Source organism: Sprattus sprattus, assembly GCF_963457725.1.
Source record: "Sprattus sprattus genome assembly, chromosome: 13".
Classification (NCBI taxonomy): Eukaryota; Metazoa; Chordata; class Actinopteri; order Clupeiformes; family Clupeidae; genus Sprattus; species Sprattus sprattus.
This window is the reverse complement of record NC_137911.1, coordinates 12,467,382-12,494,807: the sequence shown is the minus strand read 5'-3', so window position 1 is coordinate 12,494,807 and position 27,426 is coordinate 12,467,382. Positions and strand designations below refer to the sequence as shown.

General features: G+C 44.6%; 2 protein-coding genes across 4 annotated transcripts in view; both read left to right on the top strand.

Annotated features, from left to right (window-relative positions):
* The window catches only part of slc8a3 (solute carrier family 8 member 3), a 91,079-nt gene extending 84,174 nt beyond the window's left edge, over positions 1-6,905 (top strand). For all 3 annotated transcript variants that reach the window (XM_080849977.1, XM_080849976.1, XM_080849975.1), the window contains one exon: positions 1,358-6,905. In XM_080849977.1, coding sequence (XP_080706103.1) covers positions 1,358-1,734 — 377 coding nt within the window. In that variant the 3' untranslated portion in view covers positions 1,735-6,905. The remainder of the gene's footprint in view (positions 1-1,357) is intronic.
* Positions 6,906-7,829: 924 nt separating this feature from the next.
* Positions 7,830-26,828, top strand: map3k9 (mitogen-activated protein kinase kinase kinase 9; the record flags this gene model as incomplete). Its single annotated transcript, XM_080850490.1, has 11 exons — positions 7,830-8,244; positions 11,908-12,321; positions 14,852-15,032; positions 20,239-20,387; positions 20,928-21,103; positions 21,685-21,925; positions 22,429-22,551; positions 23,678-23,816; positions 24,235-24,353; positions 25,091-26,023; positions 26,410-26,828. The coding sequence occupies 11 exons, from the start codon at positions 7,830-7,832 to the stop codon at positions 26,826-26,828; spliced, it is 3,309 nt and encodes a 1,102-aa protein (XP_080706616.1).
* Between the last annotated feature and the right edge of the window lie 598 nt (positions 26,829-27,426).

Sequence of the window (27,426 nt, the reverse complement as noted above, 5' to 3'; positions counted from 1 at the left end):
GTTACACTAGCTAATGAAGTGTACACAAGAGCAGTTGTTTTAGGAAAATATAGCAGGCTATAGCAGAGCTGCCCGTGACTCTGAAATGACAAAGGCAAATGAAACTGCACTGACTGCACCTATGGCCTCCTTCTTTCAATTTGTAAATCCTTATGATTGGTTTTATCAGACTGAACTAAAATGAATTTTGAGCTCACGAGCAGTGGCAAGCATCACCAACACTTTCAGTTTTTCAAAGTAAATGTGTGTTTCTAGTCAGATTCTTGTCAGGAAAGCAACGAGAATACACTTTTTCTTTTTTTTTTATGTTTTCTATGAGGGAGCATACCATGATTATGATCACACTTTCACTATGCAACACTACGTTGCCAGTAATTCGGCGCTGCTATAAGCCTCCTGTCCCCTCTGGATATTTGTTCAAGCAATGACCCAAAATCAAACTGAAGCTTAAGAGCCTGGCGTTTTTAGCTGTATGTGTTTATTTCCTCTGTTTCAAACTTCAGTTGAAATATTGAATATTTAACTTTGTATTTCAATCAATATTCATCCATTTAAGTAATTACTGTTGTAAAGTTGTAATTCACGTTTCCCTAGCGAACTGCAGTAACGTTCAAGAAACGCATCAAGAAACGTGAACGCAGCATAACTTGAATTTAAAATGGTTCCCTTTAGCTGAAGGATATCTTTACCATAAATAGTTTCTATTTAAAATCTATTGATCAATATGAGTACAATATGAGGATGTGGATAATTTGATGCTTTGAAGGCACAACAGTTGAATTGCCAATGAATATTTGTTTAGAAAATACAACATAAAACATGGCCACCTTTAGTCTTCTATCCGGATACATTTAGTTGCCTGAACAGAGACAGACACAGATAATGATGCCTCTGTGCATCTGAAGTCTATATCTGTTGCTAAGCTCAAAGAGAACTCACAGCTGTGTGGATAATATAGATGCACTGGAAAGGATCATATGTCTTTCCTGTCACTTTCAAGCAAAGACATTGCTTAAAATATGCTTCTATCTTTTCAGTAATATTTTAGTACTTCATTGGACTTTTTCTTGTTGCCAGCTATACATTTTCATGGTTTTGTGTGGTGAAAGAAACATGTTAGTCATCAAGTCACCCTGAAATGTAAATTAATTCCCACTCTTCCCATTTCATCTCTTCATTCTTCATTCCTCTTCCCTCTGTCTTTTCTCTCTCTTTTTATTTCATCATATCCTTCATACATGTTTGTCTTCCCTCTCTTTCTTTTCCTCTCTCACAACTTTTCTTTCTCTTTCGCTCGTTCCTTCTTTCGCTCTTCCCTCCTTTTTGCAATACCTTTTCCCTCCCCCTCCTTCCACAGACACATTTGCCAGCAAGGTTGCCGCCGTTCAGGACAGCTACGCCGACGCCTCCATCGGCAACGTGACGGGCAGCAACGCGGTCAATGTCTTCCTGGGCATCGGCTTGGCCTGGTCGGTGGCGGCCATCTACCACAAGTGGCATGGGCGGGAGTTTGTGGTGCCCGCCGGCAGGCTGGCCTTCTCGGTGACGCTCTACACCATCTTCGCCTTCATGGCCATCGGCGTGCTCCTGTACCGGCGGCGGCCGCACATCGGCGGCGAGCTGGGCGGGCCCCGAGGTCACCGCTTCATGACCTCAGCCTTTTTCTTTGGCCTGTGGTTCCTCTACATCCTCCTCTCCAGCATGGAGGCCTACTGTCATATAGAAGGCTTCTAAAAGAGAGAGAGAGAGGAGGGGAGAGAGAGGAGGGGGAGAGAGAGAGGGAGAGAGAGGGAGGGGGAGAGATGGAGGGAAGGAGATGGGGAGAAGAAGGGATGAAGAAGGAGAAGAAATAGGACTCAGACCTGGCTGTTCTGGACTGATGAAAGAAAAAAAAACGAAAGAAAAGAAGAAGCAAGGATTTATGTCTGGAGGAGTGGGTGTGGATGAGTGTGATGGTGAACGAGTGTGTTAATGTGTGTGTGTGTGTGTGTGTGTGTGTGTGTGTGTGTGTGAGTGTATGTGTGTGTGTGGGGGTGTGTTCGTCTGTGTGTATGCATATTTGGTCAAGTGGAGTGATCAAGGAGTGACCTAGGAGTTCCAGGAATACCTGGAATGATGTCCGACAATTAAATAAATGGGTATCGCCCCTCTCTCTGCCTATCAATGCTGATTGGTTGAGTTCAGGGGAGTGATCTGGAGGGTGGGTCCCTGTTTTCCAGCGGATCTGATTGGACTGCGTGTCCAGCGGAACCCTGGAGGCGGAGCTATAAAATGTCTATATTTTTCTCAACACCTGATGAGAATGACTTTTTTCTAAATATTTTGGGAAAAAAAGACACTTGCCAAAAAAACTACAAAAAGAGGAAATCTTAAGAGAACTATTTTCTGATCTATGTAAAGGATAAGAATAGTATTTCATCATCGAAAAAAGAGAAGAATATATAATTACTGGCAATTTGTTGTTGAGTGACTGTTGACTGGACTCATAGTATTTATTTATTTTAGTTTCTTAGGGAACGCAGCATCGGCTATCGTATTCACAGCGTCAACATGGAGGACAAGAAAAACAAATGTAACCATTAAAATAAAAGCAAAAGAAGGAAAAAGGAAAAGAAAGAAGAGAAGAGAAGAAAGAGAACATTTTACCCAACTGCCCAGAACATAACTTCCGTATTATATCTATCTATATAATATATTTCCATATTTTCTGTATATTTTGAATATTTGTTTCAGTGTGGTCACTTAGAGTTGAATCAGACGGGTTGAGAAGGGGGAATCAATGTGTCCCTGGGAGGTAGTGACTGAGTGTAGGAGAGAGAGAGAGAGAGAGAGATGAAAAGACGATGAGTACAAGTACAAGAAGCACATACACTGTCAGGAGCTTTAAAGAGCATTTTAATACCCCACTTCCCAAAGGAGGTGCATCTCACAGCATCACACACCTGCCACGAAAGGTGCCTCACTGTCCCTGTTTTGTGTCAGCACTCCAGTCTTGATGGCTGTGTGTGTGTGTGTGTTTGTGAGAGAGTTTGGATTTTGGATCTCTTCTCCCTCCCGTCTATGCCGCTAGCGTGAGTAAGACCTCAAACGCTTCTCTCTCCCAAGCCCCAGATCCCTGTTTGTGTCAGCGTGCCAAAGTCCCGAATTAACACAGAGGAGTCCAGCAGAACCCCAAGCTTTTAACCAAAACCTTTTAACTTATGAGACTTAAAAGCCTGGTCTTAGATGATAAGGTGGGAGAATTTTTTTTTCTAAAGTTGCTGCTTCTATGAAAGGAAAGGATGTTCTTGTTGCGCCTGGTAAGATTTAGGGGAGGCCACAAATGCAGTATGAGGAGATGCTTCTAGGTTCCTTCCATTGTGCCATTTTGTTTTCATGCCACTTTGAGCTGCAACTAGAATGTGAACCCAGAATGCAACAGCTAGGGGAAAGATTTACTGTTTCCGCAGGGCTTGGTGATGGTGTAGTAGTTGATATGCATTAATGTGGGATTGTGTGTGTGTGTGAGAGTGTGTGTGTGTGTGTTGTTTTTGTTGTTGCATCTGTAATAGTAATACTAGGCACCATCAAAGGGTAAAAGAATAAGAAACCATACAGAACCAAAGAGTTGGAGAGGTATATAAAGTTGGAGTGCTTGTGCCCACACAGAGATAGCGACTTGTGACACACTCACTCTTTCACACACACACACACACACACACATACACATTATCTTAGAGCTGCAGTGACACTCCTCACCACTGGGGGGTACTACCTCCGTCTCATGGACCTGTCATGGACACTGTGTGTGTGTGTGTTATGTGTAGTGGTGTAAATACACCCACCATCACATGTACAAACTAAATTCAAGTCCTGACCTGACAACCTTAACACAGCGTTAGAGAGAGAGAGAAAGAGAGAGAGAGATTCTTATATTCATACAGATGTTCTCTTTTACACAGAGGCATACAGAGATTAACAGCATACACGTGCTGAATATGAATAAATGTTTTCTAACACACGTTTGTGTGTGTCAGTGTGTGTGTACACACAGGTATTTTCTCATATAAAGAGTTACAGGTTCACTAACAGGCGTATGTCACTATTAATTTATGCTTCTAGGAATCTGTTTACAAAAAAAGTGTTTTTGAATGCTTACTTTCCTACCCTTGGGTTCAGAAACGATCGAAACACACACATACACGGAGGACAAACTCACACACATCTGTATAAATGTCTAAATATGTTTGTCTGTTCTGCCCTGTCTTCTCTTCTCTTGTCAGGTGACCTATTCGTTTACAAATGTATTGCTTGATGATTTCATTTAGTGAGATGATGTGTTATGCTTTGCAGGTTTGTGGAGAACAGAGGTTTTAGGTTTCTAGCATCTGACTAGATGGTGTTGATGGATTTGATCCTGATCAGCACCAGATCTCTCCCACAGTCAGACACTGCGTACAACACAGCCACAAACACACACTTACACACTGTCTTGCTGCCTTGTACTTGCTCAGTTGAGTGTATGTCTATGGGCGTCTCTCCACTGCAGGTGGCGCATACGTTTACAGAAATGGCCCCCTAATCGGCCCTTGCAGCCTCTCTGTTTCCATTCCGGTACAGGATCTACGGACCTACCCAAGTGACGTTGCCTAACATTTTGCTCTTCAATCGTGATATCAATTCCGAGCTTGACATAATCACTATATATTTCTCCTGTGGCAGCACCAACAGCAGACCGGGGAAAAAAACAGAGATTTTCTAGTAACGTTAGGATTACCTCAAAGTGGAGTCAACAGTTGAATTGCCATAAGGTTTCTCACACTTGTAGTTATTCGACAAATTAATTTTTCCTGCAACACTATGATTAATTAAAGCTTATATTTCAGCTGACGTTTTGCTCGTGTTCATTTAGTGACTGCAACCTTAACACGTTGTTAACCATGTAAGCTATAATTTATTTTACTGTATTCACTGTGTAACCCCTGGTAAATCTGGCTGGTTTTAAAAATGGCACGGGATGTTGTCTTCCACTCGCATTGAATTCAATCAATAAGCATCAACCATCACTGCAAGGTGCAAGCTGCCCTAAAATGGCCTGCAAGTCCCTGCAGTGGAAAAGCGCCTAAAATGTGTGTGTGTTTCTTACTTGCTTTGCTGGTGCTGGCCCTCACACAGGGTAATAAAACAATCAGAGCTTTTTGGTTTGTAAAGCAAAGCAGAGAAACACACACATTCTCTTTCTCACTCTCTTCCACACACACACACACACTCACTCACACTTATACACACACACGCACCTATGTACACAAACACACACACGTATATGCACCCATACAAATACAAACCCAAACACACAGACAGACAGAGAAAAGAAGAGCAGACACCAAGCCCTGTGTGGGAGAATGTGATATTTTCTGTAACGTGTGAAGCTCTGAAACAACCCAGGTCCTGTAAGCTATAAATGTGTCTCAGTGTTGTTGATGTATTTCCACTGTTAACACACTTCAGTGAGGAAGAGGCTTAAGACTGCATTTGGTTTCCATTCGATGGAAAGAGGACACTTTCTGAGTTATTCAGAAAGTCTTTTTTTTTCATACAAGTTGGCTGCACAAAGTGACTTTGTTGGAAGAAATAGAGAACTATGCTGACTCACACATCCAACCAAAAAAATGTATATTTTCCCGGTGTAGTTATAACATAATATTCACAATGTGAAAGAAAAACAATGTGACCCTTCAGCAGCAAAGATGAGCCTTTATTTGTGTGTGTGTGTGTGTGTGTGTGTGTGTGTGTGTGTGTGTGTGTGCCCACAAATTACAAATGAGCAGCATCATAAAGCAAGCAGCGGTTCACCAACATCCTCAACATGACACCTATTGCCAAGCTGTGCACATATCTATAGTTATTCACATAGTTTATTTTAGCCATGTAGCCAGCTTTTCCAAATGTTTCACTGTAGGTGAGAGTGTTCCTCTTCAGGTTTTGGTGGAAAGAAGGCCAATGCAGATTCTACCAACCAAACCCCTCTGAAGAGAATGGGCCTTTGTATCATGACATGGAAGAGATTTGGGAGTGTATTTCTCATATGTCAGCATCCGATTATGATATCCTCTCTCTCTGTGTACGGCAGTAAATCAGTCTTAACGAGTTTGATCAGTGATCTGATTTTCTTTTCTTGATGAGTGAGAGTGTCATCATGGTTGGCCAAGTGACATGAATGCTTGGTTTACACTCCAGGTCCACACCCCAACTTCTGTTAAGGGACAGAGAAGGTGATCCCTCTCCATTCATAGTATAAATCATCAGCATAAATATAATCCAAAATTCACAGCATACACACACACACACACAGCTTGAGTGTTCTGGTCGGGATGCTCTAACAAATGCACTTCTTGTGGCCCAGTTTTCACCCCCAAAAAACTTGATCTCTGTCCGCAGTCACCCTCACAACAGGAGTTCACTTGAAATGGAGACTTTGTTTGGGAAGGTGTTTGAAAGTGTGTATGTGTGTGTAAGTTGTGTTGTCTTCACTCACTTGTGTTTTCATCAGAAGCCTCTTATGTCTGTAGCCGTGGCCCCTGTATGTTTTTGGGCGAGACGCCCTTTGTATCTCTTTAAATCACGTCAAGTCTTACCGAGCTGCTCGAGGTTCAGTTGGCTGCATTTGGGCCACCATTTTCACTAAACGCAACCCAAACTCCTTCACATCTCAAACAGTTGGACTGGTAGATTTGTTTACTTTGTTGTTCGTTTTCTACGCTTCACAAGAAGACAAATAACGTATCTCATTTTTTTTCAGGGATTTATGCATGATATCTAACCTTAATTTGGATTTTATTTATGTCAATCTATTTATCTATTCATTTCAGTTTTGGATTTTGTTTCCTTTTGTCAACAAAAAATAAAGGAAGTCATTTGAAAATGTAGTTTTGTGTGATTTGTGTGATATTTTGTAGAATATTTAAAAAAAAAAAAAAAAAACGATTTCCTTTGTCACCAATATAGAACTCTGACTACAGACATTTAGAAGAACATATACATTATTCAAATTATGAAGAGGTCTGTGTGACATGGGAACTATTAACCGCAGTTAAGGTGGTTTATGAGACAGCCGTGGCAGGACTGACAGGAGTAATCTATCAATTGATTAGATTGGCAGATTACAGTGTATGCGATGAGTCGTCCTCTTGCCCTTTGGATTTCCATATCCTTAGTCCCTCTTAGTGGAGCGGAACATTTGAATTAGAAACTGCACTGATTTGAATGTAGGCCAACAGCACGACCTTTCTTTCGTGCTGTCATCGGGGTCTTGCAACACACACACACACACTCACACACAATCACACAGGCTTGCAGTTTACACTAACGCGCGCTCACAGTTTTGCATAGTCACATATAGGGTGGATCACTGGTGGCGTATGCTAGGTAGGCGATGGTCCTTGATTGATGTAGGAACGTGCGAATCACAGAGCGCAAATTGACAGCCAGTGTACCAGCCACTCCACTGCGTGAACTGGGCGGGGACGCGCGCAGGGGATTTTAACGATGGAAAGAAACAGGGCAACATCCTAGGCAGGTATAGCTGTTAATTCAGTTTTATTTAGAAATAATACTCAGGAAGAGGGTCTCTCCTTTAAAAATTCTACACAGCGGGGAACAGAGAGATGCAGGCGGCGACACAATGATGTGTTTTTAACGGTCTCGCTGCAGGATTAGCAGCTATTTACTCCCCCACCGTGGCAGCCACGGCTTTGTATCACTGGCGCGCTGCTCGCCAGCGCATCCCGCGGCAGGTGTTGGCTGGTCGCGCCTCTTCCGGATGAACCAGGTCGCCCTTATGGATGGCGTCTATGGATGCCTTCGGATCGTCCTTTGAGCCCAGTCGGAGTCCCAAAGGGTGCCCTGCTCACAGGCTCAATCCCGTCGCTGAGACTGCCGGCTGGCCGGCGGTCATCTCAGTCCCTGAAAATGGTACTGCGGCAGCACCAGCCAGACCCGGTCCCCCCCTGGCCGGCCTCTGGACGGCCGTCTTCGACTACGATGCGGGCGCAGAGGATGAGCTCAGCCTGCGGAAAGGAGACCTGGTAGAGGTCCTGTCAAAAGACTCGCTCGTCTCTGGAGATGAGGGCTGGTGGACGGGCATGATTGAGGACCGTGTCGGTGTTTTCCCCTGTAATTATGTTAGCACCAGCAATGGCATCTCAGAGAAACTCCGGGACGCGACTTCCGAGGATTACTCACAGTGCCCTGTGCCTCCACTTCACGGTAAGCATACACACAGCTACTGACCTGCAAGTATCGCAGTGAAATGTGGCGTATACAATCTGGTTATTTGTAAAACACTGTGTGCCGCTATGTACCTCTATAAAGCTACTTATCCAACGGGGCCTTCATTTCCATGCTGCACTGAATATTTCTCAGAGGCTGTGTGTTTTGTAAACGCCAATTCTTCGAGCAGGCCTGACGCATGCATCAGCATCCACCCCGCCTTGTACCGACACATTCCGCATCCTTCATCTCGCGGCACCATGCACGGGCACTAATCAGTCATCGATACACACAAAAGATCAATGTGCTTTGGAAAGCGAGTCGGGAAAGCAGAGGCTGACGACCAACACGCACGACGGATCTTTGTCATGTCGTATGCGAACGTGTGGGTTGTTGTGACCTGTCAGGTATTGATATCTGGTGCGTGCTGGAATGTCAGCGTGTAGCTATGTTCGGTCCTTACCTCATCACAACAATATACAAGTAAACAACGTTGCACAACTGATATCGCCACTTACAACAAAGTGCTCATCGGTTACTACTTCTGTCTTTGTTCTCGCAGAGCGTTTTAAATCCGAAAGTACTTTTTTACCTGGTACAGTTTCCTCTTCAGAACACCATGTACCACAGCTCTATAACGTTACGCTTCAAAATGGAGACTCTTTTTTCAATTAGGAAATCAAGTTTTCAGGCCATATTATATATTTTGAACTATTCTCGTTATTATACCCAATGAATGTCGCTTCAGATGATTATGTCTATTTTAGAATTATGCTGTCTATTTTAGAATTATGCTGAAATATGGACGTTATACAGTGTAGGCAAGACCGTGTAGCAGACATTGTTGCAAAGACAGCAAGTTTTTTCTGGTCCTGTTCTGGAGAGATGAATCTCATGTGTGCTGTGTTTGCTCCCATAGGCACAGTTTTCACCTGCTGTTTTTAAACCCTGATCTTCAAAGTGTCAGTGACTATGTATCTATGTGTATGCAAATGTGTGTGTGTGTGTGTGTGTGTGTGTGCATGTGCATGTGCATGTGTTTCTGTGTGTGTGTGTGTGTGTGTGTGTGTGTGTGTGTATGAGAGTATATATTTGTGTGTTTCCATAGTAGTGTGTGTTTATGTGTGCCAGATGTAGACACTGCAGTCTGTCAGCCATATTGTCCCATGCTGTATATTGTCTGTGTGTGTGTGTGTGTGTGTGTGTGTGTGTGTGTGTGTGTGTGTGTGTGTGTGTGTGTGTGTGTGTGTGTGTGTGTGTGTGTGTGTGTGTGTGTGTGTGTGTGTGTGTGTGTGCGTGCGTGCGTGCGTGCGTGCGTGCGTGCGTGCGTGCGTGCGTGCGTGCGTGCGTGCGTGCGTGCGTGCGTGTGTGTTTTCTTCTCTCTGCTGTGTTCCTCCTGCCCGTGAATGGCCTAGTTTCATGCTGGGCCCTCAGGATGAAATATTTATGACAGGCAGACTGCAGGGCAGATTGGGAGAAGGAAGCGCGACTTCGGCCTCTCCTCCCACACACACACACACACACACACACACACACACATACACACAACCACTGTATGTGCAAAGCCAGTGGGAGACAGACACAGACAGACGAGGAGTAGAGTGACACAGTTAATCTGACAAAAGGTAGAAAGCCAGAGAGCGAGAAGAGGGAGAGAAAGAGTAAGAGAGAATGAGACTGAGAAACAGAGACTGAGAGGGAGGGGGGGAGAGAAACAATGTGACCAAGAGGAAGAAAGAGGCAAAGAGGCTGACATTGTCAGAGGTCGAGGCCAAAAGACAAAAAGACAGTCTAGATAGATGAACTGGACAGGGTAAGGGGCGAGAAAAAGAGAAATGAGATGAAGATCAAATCCAAGAAAGAAGGCTAAGAGGAAGTATGAGATGGACAGAGAGAGAAGGAGAAAGATAGAAGAAGCCTGAGAGGAAGTATGAGCTGGACAGAGAGAGAGAGAAGGAGAAAGATAGAAGAAGGCTGAGTGGAAGTATGAGCTGGACAGAGAGAGAGAGAAGGAGAAAGGTAGAAGAAGGCTGAGTGGAAGTATGAGCTGGACAGAGAGAGAGAGAAGGAGAAAGGTAGAAGCAGACATGATGATAGACTGTCATAGTTAGAGACCTGGAGGCCGAAATATAGACAGGGAACCATCATGGACAGAAAGAGACAAGGCAAGAGAGCACGGGAGAAATAGGAGACAGGATAGATGCAAGGTGGAGATGGACAGATGCTAGCAGACGGACAGACAGACAGACAGACAGACAGACAGACAGACAGACAGACAGACAGACAGACAGACAGACAGACAGAGAGACAGACAGACAGACAGACAGACAGACAGACAGAGAGACAGACAGACAGACAGACTTGTTTGTATAGCACATTTAAAAACAACAGCAGTTGTTCCAAAGCACTTTCTAGTTGAGTTAAGCTACATTGGCAATACATTTAGACAAGAATTAAAGTGAATAAAAGGAAATAAACAACAAAGACAAATAAAAGGAATACAAGTAGGAGGAATAAAATGCAAAATAACACAAAGAAATGTAATAAAATAATAAACATTTTAAAATTATATAGCTGAAGTGGAAAATAAATAGATAAATAAAACCATAAAATAGGTAAGTAAGCCAAATAAAAACACTAGAAGAGTGAAACATAATAAAAGAGTTAGATGGGTAGAGATATACACTGAGAGACTGAGAGTAGCTGAAACGTTTGCAGAGATTTCTGATGGACAGATGCAAGCAGACAGATAGACAGACAGAGAGACAGACATGGAGGGAAGCAGACATCCATTTGCTCAAGCAGGAGGACCATCTTCACTGCTAGGACCATCAGACAGATGCAGCCAGGCACGCACACCACAACCTATTTCTTTTTGCTAGCTTTGAGACAGCCAAATCTCAGTCATTTCTATTTCATAAGTTCCCTCTCAAATGTGCATATCTCATACTAGGCCTTTAGAAGAGCTTCTCTGTCTCATACACGCCACTGAACACATCTGTCATTCACTTGCCCACCTTTGAAGTCCTTTGTCTGTCCCAGTTCAGTAGATAAGACTATTACTCTTTAAGTTATTCACTAGTCATCACGTTTAAATAATGGCACAATTAGCAATATTTGTTTTGTTTTAGTGTTATTTGTCTCCTTTGTTTCTTTGTTGTAGATATCTAACCCTCTATGAAACCATGATGCTAATTCTGTTGCTTCAAATGGACACCCAGCCTAGCTAATGCCCTGGTTGCAGTGATAACTCACACAACGGCTCTCTGTTTTTCTGCTTGGAGATATCTGTGGTATTATGTTAGTTATGGGATAAAAGGGTTTCCCTCCTACTGATATACAAACCTTCTCTGTTCTTATCTTAATCTCTGCTGAGGTAGATTGGATACTGTTGGCTATCTGACTATTTTTGATTCAACAGTGTTATGGGGTTTGCACGTGGTTTGTTGTTGTCAGTTGAGGTTCATGTGCTTTTTCTCCCTCTTGCTCCTTATATCCTCTTTAATTTATTTTCCTTCTCTACCCTTTTTTCTTCTTCCATATTTCTCTTATCTTCCCCTTCTTCTAATATTTCTTTTGCTCTCTCTTTGATTTCTCTGTGATCCTTCTCTCTCTCTCTCTCTCTCTCTCTCTCTCTCTCGCTGTCCCTCCCTCTCTCAGTGCTGGAGGTCGAGTTCTCCGAGCTCACCCTGGAGGAGATCATTGGGGTGGGTGGTTTCGGCAAGGTCTACCGGGCGCTATGGCGCGGCATGGAGGTGGCGGTGAAGGCGGCGCGGCGTGACCCGGATGAGGACGCGGCGCAGACGCTGGAGAGCGTGCGGCAGGAGGCCAAGCTCTTCGCCATGCTGCGCCACACCAACATCATGTCGCTGCTGGGCGTCTGCCTGACGGAGCCCAACCTGTGCCTGGTGATGGAGTACGCCCGCGGTGGGCCGCTCAACCGCGCCCTGGCCGGGAAGCGCATCCCGCCACACACGCTGGTGGACTGGGCCGTGCAGGTGGCCCGTGCCATGCTCTATCTGCACTGTCAAGCCCTGGTGCCCATCATACACAGAGACCTCAAGTCCAGCAACAGTAAGTGGACAAAGAGAGTGTGTGTGTGTGTGTGTGTGTGTGTGTGTGTGTGTGTGTGTGAGAGAGAGAGTGAGAGAGAGAGTGTGTGTGTGTGAATGTCTGCATTCCTGTGCTTATAATCTCGCATGTGTGTGTGTGTGTGAGAGAGGGGGGTAAGTTGCTATACTTACACTGCCAAAGTTTTTGTTTTGTTACTGCAGTGCTGGTGTAAACACAGATGTGTTTGTGTGCAGGTTGGAGGTGGCAGGGTGTGTATGTGTTTGAAATTTGTTCAACCTAGTGCAAGCCAGAAGGGTTTACCTTGATGTAGGATGGGTGAATTTATGTTAGTTGTGTGTGTGTGTGTGTGTGTGTGTGTGTGTGTGTGTGTGTGTGTGTGTGTGTGTGTGTGTGTGTGTGTGTGTGTGTGTGTGTGTGTGCGTGTGTGCACGCACGCCATACAGCTGTCATTCACTCAGTGTGTGTTGTCTTCATCTTCTTTGCCTTGGATGTGTGAAATGATGAAAGGCCTTCCTGTCTTTCAGAACCCTATGTTTTTGCTTTTCAAGAATGCTAGTAACCCATAAACATGAACTTTGACCCAAGACAGGGATCTCATTTATCAGGACCAGCACTTTGATGGCTGTGTCACGTATTTTAATTTATCTGCTCTCTCTGTAGTTGTCTTCATGTTGCTTTCAAAAGGCACATCAGAGAAGCTTTGTTTTTGTTTATTTTAAGGTACAGGTGCAAAGGTGTATGGCTTAATTGTCAGATTGTTAGGCAAGTCTCCCACTTCCTTCTAATTCTTCTAAGTGTTTTGTGTTTGTATTGTAGATTAAGCTGGGAATGCAGGACTAAATACTGACTCTTAATACTGCTAAAGATTTTCTGAAGACAGTTGCATATAAATGCAGTGACCTTAGCTTTGAGTGTGTGTCTGTGTGTTTGTGTGTGTGCACGCGTGTGTGAGCGCATGCATGTGTGAGTGTGTGCATGAGTGAGAGAGTAAGTGTCTCTCTAGCTTTTTGGGCATAGTTTTGTGTGGGTGGGTGGGTGTGTGCATGCTTGTGTGCTTGTGGGTTTTGGGACCATGGCGGTGTGTGTATGTGTATACATTATGTGTGTCTGTGTGTCTTTGTGTGTGGGTGTGTGTGTCCCTACCATTTTAGGGCATGGTTGAGTTGTGTGTGAGATATACTATGTGAGTGTGTATGTGTCCTCGGGGGTAATCCAGTCTTTTGCGGTAGGTTTGCCCTGCTGTTTCCCTAAACCCCAAGCCTATTACCAGGGGATTTGTCCCTCACTTTTCCTATTGGCTGCTGGCATTGGCCACCTGCATCTTATTGGTGTGTCAGATGTGATTAGCCCTGGACCTCACATTTGATTGGCTAACTGGGCGATAAGCCACTCTCTCTGGCAGCCATCACCAGCTCAGTGGGGGAGATGGGAGAACACACACACACACACACCATCATACCCACACAACTCACACACACACGCACACTACAGACATACATACAGAAACATACAACTGCAGACATAGACACACTATTCACACTCCTTTTTACACTTATACAAAGACCCAAATGCCATACATGTGATGCCAAAATACACACACATACACACTCACATACACACACTCTCTCTGTCTCACTCTCTCTCTCTTTCTCTCCCTATCTAAGTCATGTACACTCTACATAAAAGGAGAGGTGGACATTGAGAACTTGTTCTGTAGGGTTGTGGCCTTATCCTGCATTTTAACCAATTTACCAAGCAAAATTAGCACATAAATGTACTAACCAACTATTTTTATAGTCCCAGAATTTCTTATTTTTTTTTCTTTTTCCGCTATCAATTCTTTCTTTTATATCTTTCTATCTTTCTGTCCATTCACTCTGTATTCCCTCGCTTTCTCCACTCCTCTGCTGGCCCTGTAGTAGGATTTAGTGGCTAGTGTAATTACAGTGCTGACTTTATAGGGCAGCTTTGGTATGTGTGTGTGTGTGTGTGTGTGTGTGTGTGTGTGTGTGTGTGTGTGTGTGTGTTACCATCCAGTCATAAGACCTCTCACAGATGTGCAGACTGTCTTCTCAGCAGTTGACAGAACCACATTGTAGCCCTGTAGGGGAAAATTAATTTGAGCACTAACACACCAACATGTCTTTTTTCTATGTGTCTTATCTGTTCTTCCTGACTCATGTCCTTACTCGTCTCTTTCTCCTTTCCCTCTTCTCCTCTCACCCATCCATCTTTTTTTTCCTTTGTGTACGCTTTTTCTCCCTCTGCCATCACTATTTCACCATTGTTGTGATCAATACCCATGACTTCTCCAAACCTCGCAATATCTCAACACGATCAATAACCACAATCAAATATCAATATCCAAAATCACTACACACCCACACACATAAACAATCCCTCTCCCTACCCACTACAAACCTCATCCCATCACAAAATACAATTCCCCTCTGCCCCCAACAATGATTTCCTCCAACCCAACTACCTTCCACCCCATCCCACCACTCCCTACACCCCACCCCTAATCCAGTCCTGATCCTGGAGAAGGTAGAGAACGAGGACCTAACCAACAAGACGCTGAAGATCACCGACTTCGGCCTGGCACGCGAGTGGCACCGCACCACCAAGATGAGTGCGGCGGGCACCTACGCCTGGATGGCCCCCGAGGTCATCCGCTCCTCCACCTTTTCCAAGGGCAGCGACATCTGGAGGTGGGCGTGGGGATACGGCAGAAACAAACAAAGGGGAAGCAGGAAGAGTCCTGGATGTCAGTCACATGGTCTGGGGGTCAGAGTTCAATAGGAAGCAGTCGTGTCTGAAATCATGTGGTTGAAATAAATAAAATGATAGGCTGCGTTTTGGTTTTGGACCATGAAGGGATATGTTGTAGGGTTTGTTACAGAAAGAACGATTAACAAACATATGGTGAACTGCTTTGCTGAATTAGATTATATTTCTACATTCAGCTCTGCTGAGGTCCAGTGCATTTTGGGTCGGGTAGATGTGTCTTCATGGTGGGATAGACGTGTCTTATGGGTGGGGTACACGTGTCTTATGGGTGGGGTAGATTCACTTGCACTGTCAAGTACCGCCAGTAACCAATGTTTAAAAACAACACGATACAGTAGCCACACATCAGAGAGATGTCCGAGCCTTGGCCTATAGCAGCATAACTAAGGGATTGTGCATACTGATCCAACACAACCACATTGATGGTATGAAACTGACTACACCAACTACGATTGTCAGGCCAGTCACAGAGAGGCAGAGACCATTCTTAATTATGGGGGGCAATAAAGAGGAAAGTTTTAAGTTTAGACTTAAAAAGAGAGAGGCTGTCTGCTTCTCAGGTAGAGGAGGGAAGATTATTTTAAAAGATGGAAGGCTCAATAGCAATAGGCTCTGTGAGAAGGTTTGGATTTGGGGATTGAAGAGTTTTTGATGGGCTGAACTGGACTGGTAAATCCCTAAGGTACTCCAGAGCTAGGCTGCTCAGAGCTTCGTATGTAAGAAGGAGTTTTGAAGTTGATTCTACTTTTGACAGGGAGCCGGTGAAGAAAAGCATATACAGGCGAAATGTGTTAATATTTTTTAGCTCTCGTAGGTGTGCAATCCTTAACACTTGAGTATGATGTGAGCCCATCGAGTGCAAGTTAGTGGCTTGATAGTGTGCTTCTCAAATGTTTGTGGCCTACGGCCATAACCTCTGTTTTGTCGATGTTCAGAAGCAAGAAGTTGTTCGTCATCCAGACTTCAACATCTTTAAGGCAGGCATCAAGCTTAGCGAGAGGTATCATTTAATCTGGCTGAATGGACAGGTATATCTGAGTATAATTCGCATAGGAATGAAAATTGATGCCATGCTTCTTAGCCTTAAGGTAGCATGTACAAAGAGAAGAGCAGGTATCCAAATGTATCTTTGTATAACTGGATGATTCAATATGGACAAGTACAAACTGACGACGATCAGAGAGGTCAAACCTAAGCAAGGCAAGTGCATGACGGTGATCTAGATGGTACTCAAGCCTCAAGTGGTAGCTTCCTTGCCACTGCTGTTAGACGTGGGGTCAGACGTAAAAAAACACCCACAAGCTGAAATTAAGGTGCTCAAGTCTTGCATCTGCATTATGCAACATGGCACTTAATTCTGAACTTCTCCAGACACGTCAGCAGCATGAAAATATCAGCCACATCCGGTGGCCCTTGGCTCAGAACTCAGCAGCCATTCTCTCTGTCCCCGTCCCTCAATCAACAAAGAAAAGCCCCATATCTTCATTACCCCATTAACAAATAAGACAGATGTGCGCTGCCTCGTCTAACAAAAAGTGTAATATAAGTTGGGGTCCTGGCCCACTAAACATCCATTATCAAACGCAATAAGTAGGGAATTGCCAACTTTGCCTATTTCATTGCAGTGGTGGGCTTTGAAGCCTGGCTGGAAGACTTCTTGGATGTTGTTTCTGTGTAGAAAATAACACAAGTAGCTTTGATGCTGTTTTTCCAGTATCTCTAAGAGATGCTTTTTTTTTTTGATGGTTATCTTGAATGATTGTGGAACATATCCTGAAATGTATTTATTATTCTATGTAAAGTTGCATCAATTAGTGGCGTAGTGTTCTTAAGCTGATTTGGAGGGACAGGGTCTAATATTGTTGAGGGTTTTGATGAGGATAACAGAGAGGTCATTTCTGTGTGAAGGATTCTGAGAATACTCCAGGTTGTTTCTAGCCTGACGATGTCATACTCATAATTCTAGTCAGAATATGAGTCTGATACTGACCCATTGGGCTGTGATTATGGGGCGTGTTTCAACGAACCAAGGGGAAAAAATGCCTCTTCGCTCAATTGGATACCTAGAACTAATCAGAGCAACGTAGTATGTCCATCTGATACTTTAAAACTTTTACCTGATTCGGTAGGAAGGACGGCAAAAACATATTTTCGATCGACAAATGCCTTGATCGCGTTTCTCCGTTCCTCTTTCAAAATGAATGCGCTGTCAATATCTGTTGGGATATGCCTGCTCACGTTATACTTATTAGCAGACAGGCTAGCTAGCTACTATGTGTTTCAATGGATTTTTGGTCTAAGCGTTAGCATTCCCTAACAATAATGGTCTAGAGCGCTTCAGTTAAGACATACAATCCTCTGCAACATTCGTGTTGCACATACACAACTAACCGAGTCAATGTAGACGTAAAAAAAGTCGTGTAGATAGCATAATTCACATAAAATATTTCCCACTAACAGGCTCCCGAGACGCCACCATCTTGGTACGAATTCGAATCTACTGTTAATTAAACTCAAGCGTTGGTTGATAATCTGTCCATCATCGTATAAAGCCCGCCCTGATAATTTGATTGGTACGGCAGAATCCTGGCTTCTGATAATGTCTCCCCAAATGCACAGAGCCAGACCGAACTTCCCAGACCAAAAATGTTGTGGGCGGGGTTCGGGCTGATATCCAGGCTAGGTTGTTTCTGATGTTGTCTCAATACATTATGAAAGGGGTTTCTAATGAATTGGGAGAGGAGAGAATGATGTCTCTTAATGTCATCATTTTGTTGAAGTCATTGCTATTACACGTTATTGGCATTTTGGCTCTTAGTCAGTTTTATTTTTGCCAATTAGTGTGGACTAATAGGCTGATTTTGAATCAAATAATGCCTTTTTATAGGTTATAAGGCTGTCTTTCCATGCTAAGCTAAATACTTGTACTCTAGAGGTGCACTATCTTTTTTAATTTGTTTAAGTGCTTGAGTCTGAGCAGAATACCATGGGGCAGGCCTTTTCTGTTTTCTTATCTTCTTTCTAAAGCCCCACAACGGAGGAATTGGCATGGAGCTCCCCTTAAGGTAGTTACAGGAGTTAAAGTTTTCACCACTGTCGCTGTCATAGATTTTACTTGCTGCTTTTAGCTGGAAAAGGGACCAATTCAGTATGTTTTCAGCTACAGCTGCACAATCACAGCACACAAGTCAAGTAACACACAAGTAGCATGCTAAGCTAACAAAACCTTAACCAGAGACAATATGCTGCTAACCCCGGGCTGTAAGGTAATGCCAACAGACTATCAACTATCGTTAAATTCCTTACAAATCCTGGAATATCCTGACACTAGTGGAACTCAGGTGGCAAGCTAGCCAACATAGCTATCACAATAACATTAAAAAAGAAGCCAACCTCCTATTTGTTGACCAGCAGGTGTCACTATAGTGCGAATGAAGCTTCGAGTAATAAACCTTTTTTCAACACGTCTGGCTGGAAAGCTTCGAAGGTTCATGAAGCTACTTTTCGCCACCACTACTTAACACTAGCTTCGATGTCGATGTCGATGTTTTGCTAGCGGCTAAACCAAGCAGACCTGTTGAAATTTGCTTACTTGATTTTTTTGACAAACTAGTCAACAACTTTCCTAACAGTCAAACATCAAGCAAGTGCAACACAAGGCAAAGCAAGACAGCAAATAAGTAACTTACTAGTCCAGCAGAAAGACAGCAAGCTCTGAATTTGACTTGAATCCCCTTGTGTCTCCTACCTGGTGGCTTCAGAAACGTACATAGCGCAGTAATATGCCAACGGACCCTGGTATGGCAATGGCACAGAGGCCATTCTCCATATTTAATGTCATTGTAGCGACACACTTTTTTGTGTTATTTTAAGGTCAAACTGCTCCATAGTGTTACTTTAAGTGGTGCAATGGAATCTAGTGTCAAATATAGTACATTTTGACACTGTCTGTTAGTAGGTCCACATGGGTTGGATTCGTGGAGGAGTCTTCTTCTGCACCTGAGGTCAGAACTTGAGAATTTTTATCATGATGTCTGCTGTAGTCTTGCCAGATGTCAACATTAAGTAAATATTGTGGTTACCGCGATGTGTGGGTGAATTCACATTATGAGAAATATCAGAGATTGGAATGTTATTCTAAGATGTCATTTTCAACAGAGGCAAGAAACTTGAAAACACAGATAGTGGTTAATCACAGTGGGAAATGAGAAGCCAATAAAGGTCTCTTAAAGTAGAAGCCCAGTGAAAGTACTTTGTACAGGGCCCAAAATGTTGTGCTAAGTACTTGTAAAAACACACCCACACGCACACAAACATATACAGCCAGTGACACACACACTTTTCGCCATTCATTGTCAGTCAGCCGGGCTGGGTCACACACTTAATAATTCAGACGACTTTTACAGCTCAATGGCTAATTAAGCCAATTGAGCACTGCAGTCGTCTTTAAAGGGTGGTGCACACACACACACACACACATACATACACATACACACAAAACCCCTCTCGCTCTCTCAGATACCCACAGTTGTAAATGTATAATCAGACACACTGAATCCACCATGCTGGCTCACTGACCCATAAGGATTTTATAGCAGCCTTGCAAATCATTGTCTTAACAGTGGGGGTTTCCTGCTCCAGGCCGGGTCTTGTCATAGAGGACAGACAAGCCAGAATATGACCCAGTGTTGGTAACAGTGGTGATGGGTGCTCATCCAGAAATGATGGATGTTCTGGTGTTTATTTATATTTTTTGAATCTACTCTGAGTGTTTATGCTGGGGTTAAAGGACTGTAGAACAATATGCAAGAAAGGAGGTATATTTTGAGATGGTGCATTGTCGGAAATGTAGAGCAATGCATGTGGTAGATGCAATGCACTGTGGGAATTGTAGTGCAGTATGATATATGTTATTGGTTTTCTAATTGTAGTATACTTCATCAGTGATCCATTGAAATAAGAGAATGAAAGGTGACTTACATTCCCTTCCTTTCTTTTTTCCTTTCTTTTTTCCTTCCTCATTTGCCATGAAGTGCTGCTTGTTGCTTATCATTTTCAGGTTTTATTGTGATCTACTGATGTATCAATTCATACGTTTTTTATTTCTCTCCCTCGCTCTCTTGTTAGTTATGGCGTGTTGCTATGGGAACTGTTGACGGGCGAGGTGCCGTTCCGAGGCATTGATGGTCTGGCTGTGGCTTACGGAGTGGCCATGAACAAGCTGGCTCTGCCCATCCCTTCCACCTGCCCCGAGCCCTTCGCCCGCCTCTTAGAGGGTAAGACTGGCGCCTTGCTGTTTCCTGTGCACAAACACAAACTCAGGCCATCCTCAGGTCATCTTAGAGGTATATCTGTGATTGGTGTAACCTCTCCGCTCCACTGCATGTTGTCTTGCCCCCTCCTCCCAACCCTCTTCCCTTCTCTTTTTTTTATCTTCTTTTCTTGTCTCAGGCATGTGCTATTTATTCTGTTGTGCTTATTATTTTTCTTCTTTTCATTTATCACATTTTCTCATCTTCCTCTCCCCAGCGTTCTCCTGAACATCCCTCTCTGGTCTTGACTTCGCCCCTCTCTGATTATAATTTTTCTCTCCTTTCTATCTGTCTTTTCATGTCCTCTGTTCTGTCCTTTTCTCCATTCTTCTGCTCTCCTTTCAATTATTCCTCTTACCCGTCTCTGTCTTTAACTCTATCATTAATTTTATTAATTCTATCCTCTATCTTTACTGCTGTCTTTGTCTCTCACACTCTATGCCTCCCTGTTATTCCCCCTTTATTCTCTTTCTAATCCTGTCTTCTTGTCCTCTCCACCTCTAGACTGCTGGAGCCCTGACCCCCACTCACGGCCCTCCTTCACCACCATCCTGGACCAGCTGACGGCCATCGGGGAGTCGGGCTTCTTCGAGATGCCGGTCGACTCCTTCCACTCGCTGCAGGACGACTGGAAGCTGGAGATCCAAGAGATGTTCGATCAGCTCAGAGCCAAAGAGAAGGTGAATGTCACACACACACACATCTGCAATGACAAATATGCATACATACATGCACCATGCGGAAACACACATAAACACACAAACATTCAAACTCAGCCTCAGACCTCTATCACAGACTGCCTAAAAGTAACAAACACGCGCAGACACATGCACTCACAGCTACCAGCACAAGAGCACCTGCATAAACAAGCCCCATAAACAGAGAGACAGACGTGCGGCAAAGAGGGAAGAACAGCTGGATGGTCTAAACTCTACTCTGGGCCCAGGTTGTTGTTTAGGCACTTTATAATATTTACATGGAAACCTGTAGGAGAGTTAACAGCCAGTTTGTAGGTAGTATCAGAAGCAAGTACACAGACACACACGACCCAAGAAGTTGGTATCCTAAAAGACACAGGCGCTGATAGGATTTTAGTTAAAGGGGCATCACCCATATTGAATTCACTAACTATCCCATAATAGTATGCAACTTCATCTCCCATACTCGACCTCTTCACCTACTATGGTTTACTACAGCATATTCCATTACACACGACCTTTCCGATAATACTGTGCGCCTTTGTCTCATCCACCCGATGCAGGAGCTGCGCTCATGGGAGGAGGAGCTCAGCCGGGCTGCGCTGCAGCAGAAGTGCCAGGAGGAGGCGCTAAGGAGGCGTGAGCAGGAGCTGGCAGAGCGTGAGATTCACATCTTGGAGCGCGAGCTCAACGTCATCATCAGCCAGCTGTACCAGGAGCGCCCGCGCGTCGAGCAGCGTCAGGGAAAGTTCCGCTGCAGCCGCCTTAAGCTGCGTGATGGCAACCGCATCAGCCTGCCCTCAGGTGTGTGCATGGAAGGGTGTGTGTGTGTGTGTGTGTGTGTGTGTGTGTGTGTGTGTGTGTGTGTGTGTGTGTGTGTGTCTGTGTTTGTGTGTGTGTCTGTGTGTCTGTGTGTGCGTGTGTGTGTGTGTGTGCGTGTGTGTGCAAGGGTTTATGTATGTGCTAGAATGCATAATGGAGTTTCTGCATGTAGGTACAAGTATTGGTTACGGTGTGTGTGTGTTTGTGTGTGTGTTACTAATGCCTGCCTGGGTCTGACTTCTTATGTCTTGGCAGTTCTCCTTTCTCCTTGTATGCGAGTGCCTCTGTGTGTGTGTGTGTGTGTGTGTGTGTGTGTGTGTGTGTGTGTGTGTGTGTGTGTGTGTGTGTGTGTGTGTGTGTGTTATAAATCACTGCCTGGGTCTGTGTGTCTATGTGGGGTATCCCATTTCGGGGATGTTCCAGATTCTCAGAATAAACTCAACATCTCTTTGCATCTCTTTGTCTATGTGTGTGTGAATGTGTAGATTTCCAGCATAAGATCACAGTTCAGGCCTCTCCCACTATGGATCGGAGGCGGAGCATTTTGGGCAGCAACTCCACCCCCCCAACCAGCCCTCCCATCCTGCCTCGTCTGCGAGCCATACAATGTAAGACATACACACAAACACACATACATACACACAAACAAATACACTTAAACACACACCACAAACACACATACATACACACAAACAAATACACTAAAACACACACCACAAGCACAAACACACACACACACACACACTAATACACACAACACAAACACACATACACAAACACATACACTATAACACACAACACAAGCACAAACACACACATACTAATACACACAACACAAACACACACACACTAATACACACAACACAAACACACATACACAAACACATACACTATAACACGCAACACAAGCACAAACACACACACACACTAATACACACATACACACACAAACATACAGTACACACAAACAAATACACTAAAACACACAACACACAACACAAACAAATACACTTAAACACAAACCACAAGCACAAACACACACACACACTAATACACACAACACAAACACACATACACAAACACATATACTATAACACACAACACAAGCACACACACACACACACACTAATACACACATACACAAACACACATACACACAAACAAATACACTAAAACACACAACACACAACACACATACACACAAACAAATACACTAAAACACACACCACAAGCACAAACACACCCACTAATACACACAACACAAACACATACACTATAACACAAAACACAAGCAATAACACACATACACTAGTACACACAGTTTACTTCTTTATTTGGATTTGATAAACACACATACACAAACACATACACAACACAACACAATCACACACATACATACGGTACATACACAAAAACACACACTAATACACACATACACAAACACACACAGTAATACGTACACACAACAGAAGCACAAACACACATACACTGATACACACATTCACTGATACACACAACACAAGCACAAGTACACATAAATACAGGAAACAGGTAAAGTATTTAAAGTACGGTACAATGAAAGCATCTTGCAAATCTTTATAATGTTTTTGCAATTCTTCCTAAATGTGTATGTGTGTGTGTGTTGTTGTTGTGTGTGTGTATATATAAATATATGTGTGTTTTGTTGTGTGTGTGTGTGTGTGTGTGTGTGTGTGTGTGTGTGTGTGTGTGCAGTGACCCCAGGTGACGGCAGTAAGGTGTGGGGCCGTAACGCTGTATTCCAGCAGGATGATGATGAGGAGAGAAAGAGCTCCCGTAAGAAAGGACGCACACGTGGCTCCGGACCCCAGCGAGAGCACAGCGCTGATGAGAGGTGAGGGGTCACCCACTCTCAGGGTCAAAGGTCATGACTAATAACCAACTCACCCCTGTGAGGGTCATAGTCTGTCATGTGTCAGATTTTGCCTTGCTGGTGTCATTGTTACTTCCACTCAGGATATTTAAGGCCTGTTACCTAAACGCTGTTGTCTTGTCCTTGGTGTTTCCGGTTTCCATCTCTCTTTAATCTAATTCCATTTCTCTCTTCTTATAACACTGTCTGTCTGTCTTGTAATTCAAATGTATCTTTCTCTTGGTCTCTCCCATGTTCCATGCCTTTATTTCTCTTCACCCATCCATCTCTCCTGTGTCATTTTCCTACCATCTCTCCCTCTCTCTCTCTCTCTCTCTCTCTCTCTCTCTCTCTCTCTCTCTCTCTCTCTCTCTCTCTCTCCCTCTCTCTCCTTCATTAGTACAAAGACCCCTAAGGAAATAGGTGGGAGCAGACAGAGGTCATGTAGTGCCCCAAACCTGCGCCGCTCTCCCCGTCACAGCCCAGCAGTGCCTGGGGTGCCCAGCCTGGCAGAGACAGGTAAACACACAAGCACCATTTTGCTCCTGGTCCTGGTTGGCACAATATCCTGGGTGGCAAGGGCACTAAGCTGAAGTACGAAAATTATGTCAACATTTACATTTCAAGTCATGACAGCATGATTATGAGTCAGAATTGCTGGAGTTGCATTGGTCCTATTAGCCACATTGATCATAATCATATCCATAATTGCATCTATGCTGCATAGGATACACTACTTTCATTGACCATACACAGCATATTAGATAAATCAAATTCCATTCAAGGTGTGCATTAAATATTAAATATTACTTTATGTCATACCCATATTTGTTTTGGCTACAGTATGTTCAGCAAAATGGGACTGCATGTGAAGAATAATTAGGACAGACATAAGTGAGCAGTCCTGATCTTCAGAGGAGTTGAAGCACAGGCAGAGGTCGTCAGGTGCTGGGGTGCAAGATCAAGATTTTTAAAGGGAAAGGAGAATAGACAGAATACTGAGTCAGAAGCCACACAGCGTTTAAATGTTAGTCACACACACATGCAGGCATGCATGGACACATGGACGCACACAGACACCTAGACACTGCAAACACTGATACATACACTGTTGTGAGACTGGAATGATGAAATCCAGTGTAATCCCTGCTGTCTCTCACTCTCTTTTTGTCTATCTTCCTCTCTCTCTCTCTGTGAATCGTTCGGTATGTGTGTGAACTGTTCTGTGTGTGTGGCCGCCTCTCTTCTCCCTGCAGAAAACGAAGATTCCTACCTCCCCTCTGACTCCCCGGGGGGCGGAGCCTCTCCCAGCCAATCGTACCTCTGCATCCCCTTCCACCGGGAGGGCTCCGCGGTCGCTGATGGCTACGGTGCTGGTGCCGGTGGTGGGACGGAACTAGGGGTTTGCAGCCCAGCGCGGGAGGGGGGAGGCTGCTCGGGCTCGTCCGCCCGCCACCACAGCCCCGGTGTGGGCCGCCGCTCTGACCTAATGCTTCTGGGCTGTGGGGCCATCCTGGCCGCCGTGGGCCTTGGCTTCAACCTGCTGGATCTCGGCTCCACACCCAGTGCCGGTCCTTCACAAACCCCTGGAGAGAGTAGTGGTAGTGGGGGAGGCAAAGCTCGCTGGGAGGGTCTTTTCCACCGCGGAGGTGGCGGAGGCCATCGGCGCAGTACGAGTCCTCCGACGCGCAAGCTCTTCAAACGGGGGAGCCCCCTGCGTGCTGCTCCTCTTCCTCCTCCAGCTCCTCCTCCACCTCCTCCCCTGGCGGCCATCCCTCCATCACTCACGCTTCTCTCCATCTCGTCTGTGTCTGACTGCAACTCCACGCGCTCGCTCCTGCGCGCGGACAGCGAGGAGCTGCTGGTCTACCGGCCCTCTACTCCTCCTCCCCAACCACCGACCCTCAAGCCCCCATTTGTACCCTCACGCCCACCCCCGCTGGCGTTCTCGCCCCGACCTGCCCTCACCAGCCCCCCTCCGCCCAACCCCCTGGTCAACACGCACCTGGAGAGCTTCAAGAAGAACCCGCGTCAATCGCTTACACCAACGCACGTGCCCGTCAGTATCCACGCCACTCGGGGGTTGCACCGGACCCCCTCCGACGGGGCCATCAAGAAGAGATGCCCCCCCTCCTCATCTAACAACAACAATGGTCACCACCAACTGCATACAAAGGCTGATAATGCAGGTATGTGTTTAACAGTCCATCACAAAGAGTGATGAAAACAAAGTAGAAGCTTCAAATTTTAGATGATGTTGTCAGACAGAGATGGGTTGAATTTTTCATGTAATCTACAAAGATCAATTCTGCATTATATTAACTGTGTAGTTGTCAGAAAAGTTGCTTTACTAGTCTTTGTATGCATTTATAAATGTAAGTTTCAACTCAAATCAAATCAAATGGGTGTCTATCTCATGATTTTAGATTGAGCTTTCGTAGTGTCATCTTTGGATAGCTAATTTTACCACTGCTAATCAGAGCAATACTTTACTTGAATCTGGAATCTTCTTTTCATCTTCCCCCCAACACACACACACACACACACACACACACACAAACACACACTTTTGCAGTGTCCGGGGGACAGTGGTGTATGAGAGAGGACATCTCAGAGGTTCCACGGTTACCCGACCCAAACTTGGTCTTCCCTCCCACTCCTCGTCGCCGTTGCCAACCAGAGCGCCCCAAGACGCTGGACTTCTTGGTAAGGCCCCGCCCCTCTCCACGGATTCGCAGTGAGGCGCCGTGGGGTGACTCCCCTGGTGGGCGGGGCCGGGGAGAATCACCCAGTCACACCTCCAGCACAGAGACTCCGCCCACGGTGGAGTTTGAAGGCGGTGCCGTTGTTCCTCCAACCCCTTGCTCCCCCTGGGTAAATGACAGCCTGCTGGACCAACGAGATGAGGTCCAGAGTCGGGATGGAACCATCCCACTGTGCAAACCTGAGTCCTCATTGGCCAGAGACCGCGTACGACCAGGCTTCTGGTCATAACTGTACCTACTAGTAACCCTATAAGTACTTTTTAAGAATTCCTATGTATCACAGAGCACGTCTAGACCTTTCCACTCCAGAAGAGGAGTAGAAAGAGAGAGAGCAAGAGGAAGAGAGAATCACCACTTGAATGCTACCCTCCACTGAAAGTATTCCTATGCCTTTCAATCTATTGGGACTGGTTGAACAGGGAATAGTTTCTTTGTTTTGTTGATTACAGGCCAACACTAAGGCCGAGTATAGTAAAGTTAGTGAGCACAGTATATTTGTCCTGATTTCCCCTGTAGTACGAGCACTGCACTATTGGATCCAGTTAGCACCACCTCAATGAGGTCTGACGTAATGCCACTTTAAAGGTGCAGTATAGAGTTTGAATTGTGTCTAAAACAAAATTGTCTATGAACATATAGCAACCATGTAAATATGGATCTTTATTGACAGTCTCCAAATATTCCTGTGCATTCTGTGCATGTTGTATGTATTCTTCAGGTTTTTCCTTGTTGAAAATATCCTATCCTAAACCAAATCTAAGCAGAAGGACACCATGAGCAACTCTTGAAACAATGAAGGAATATAAATCATAATTTGAATGCACATG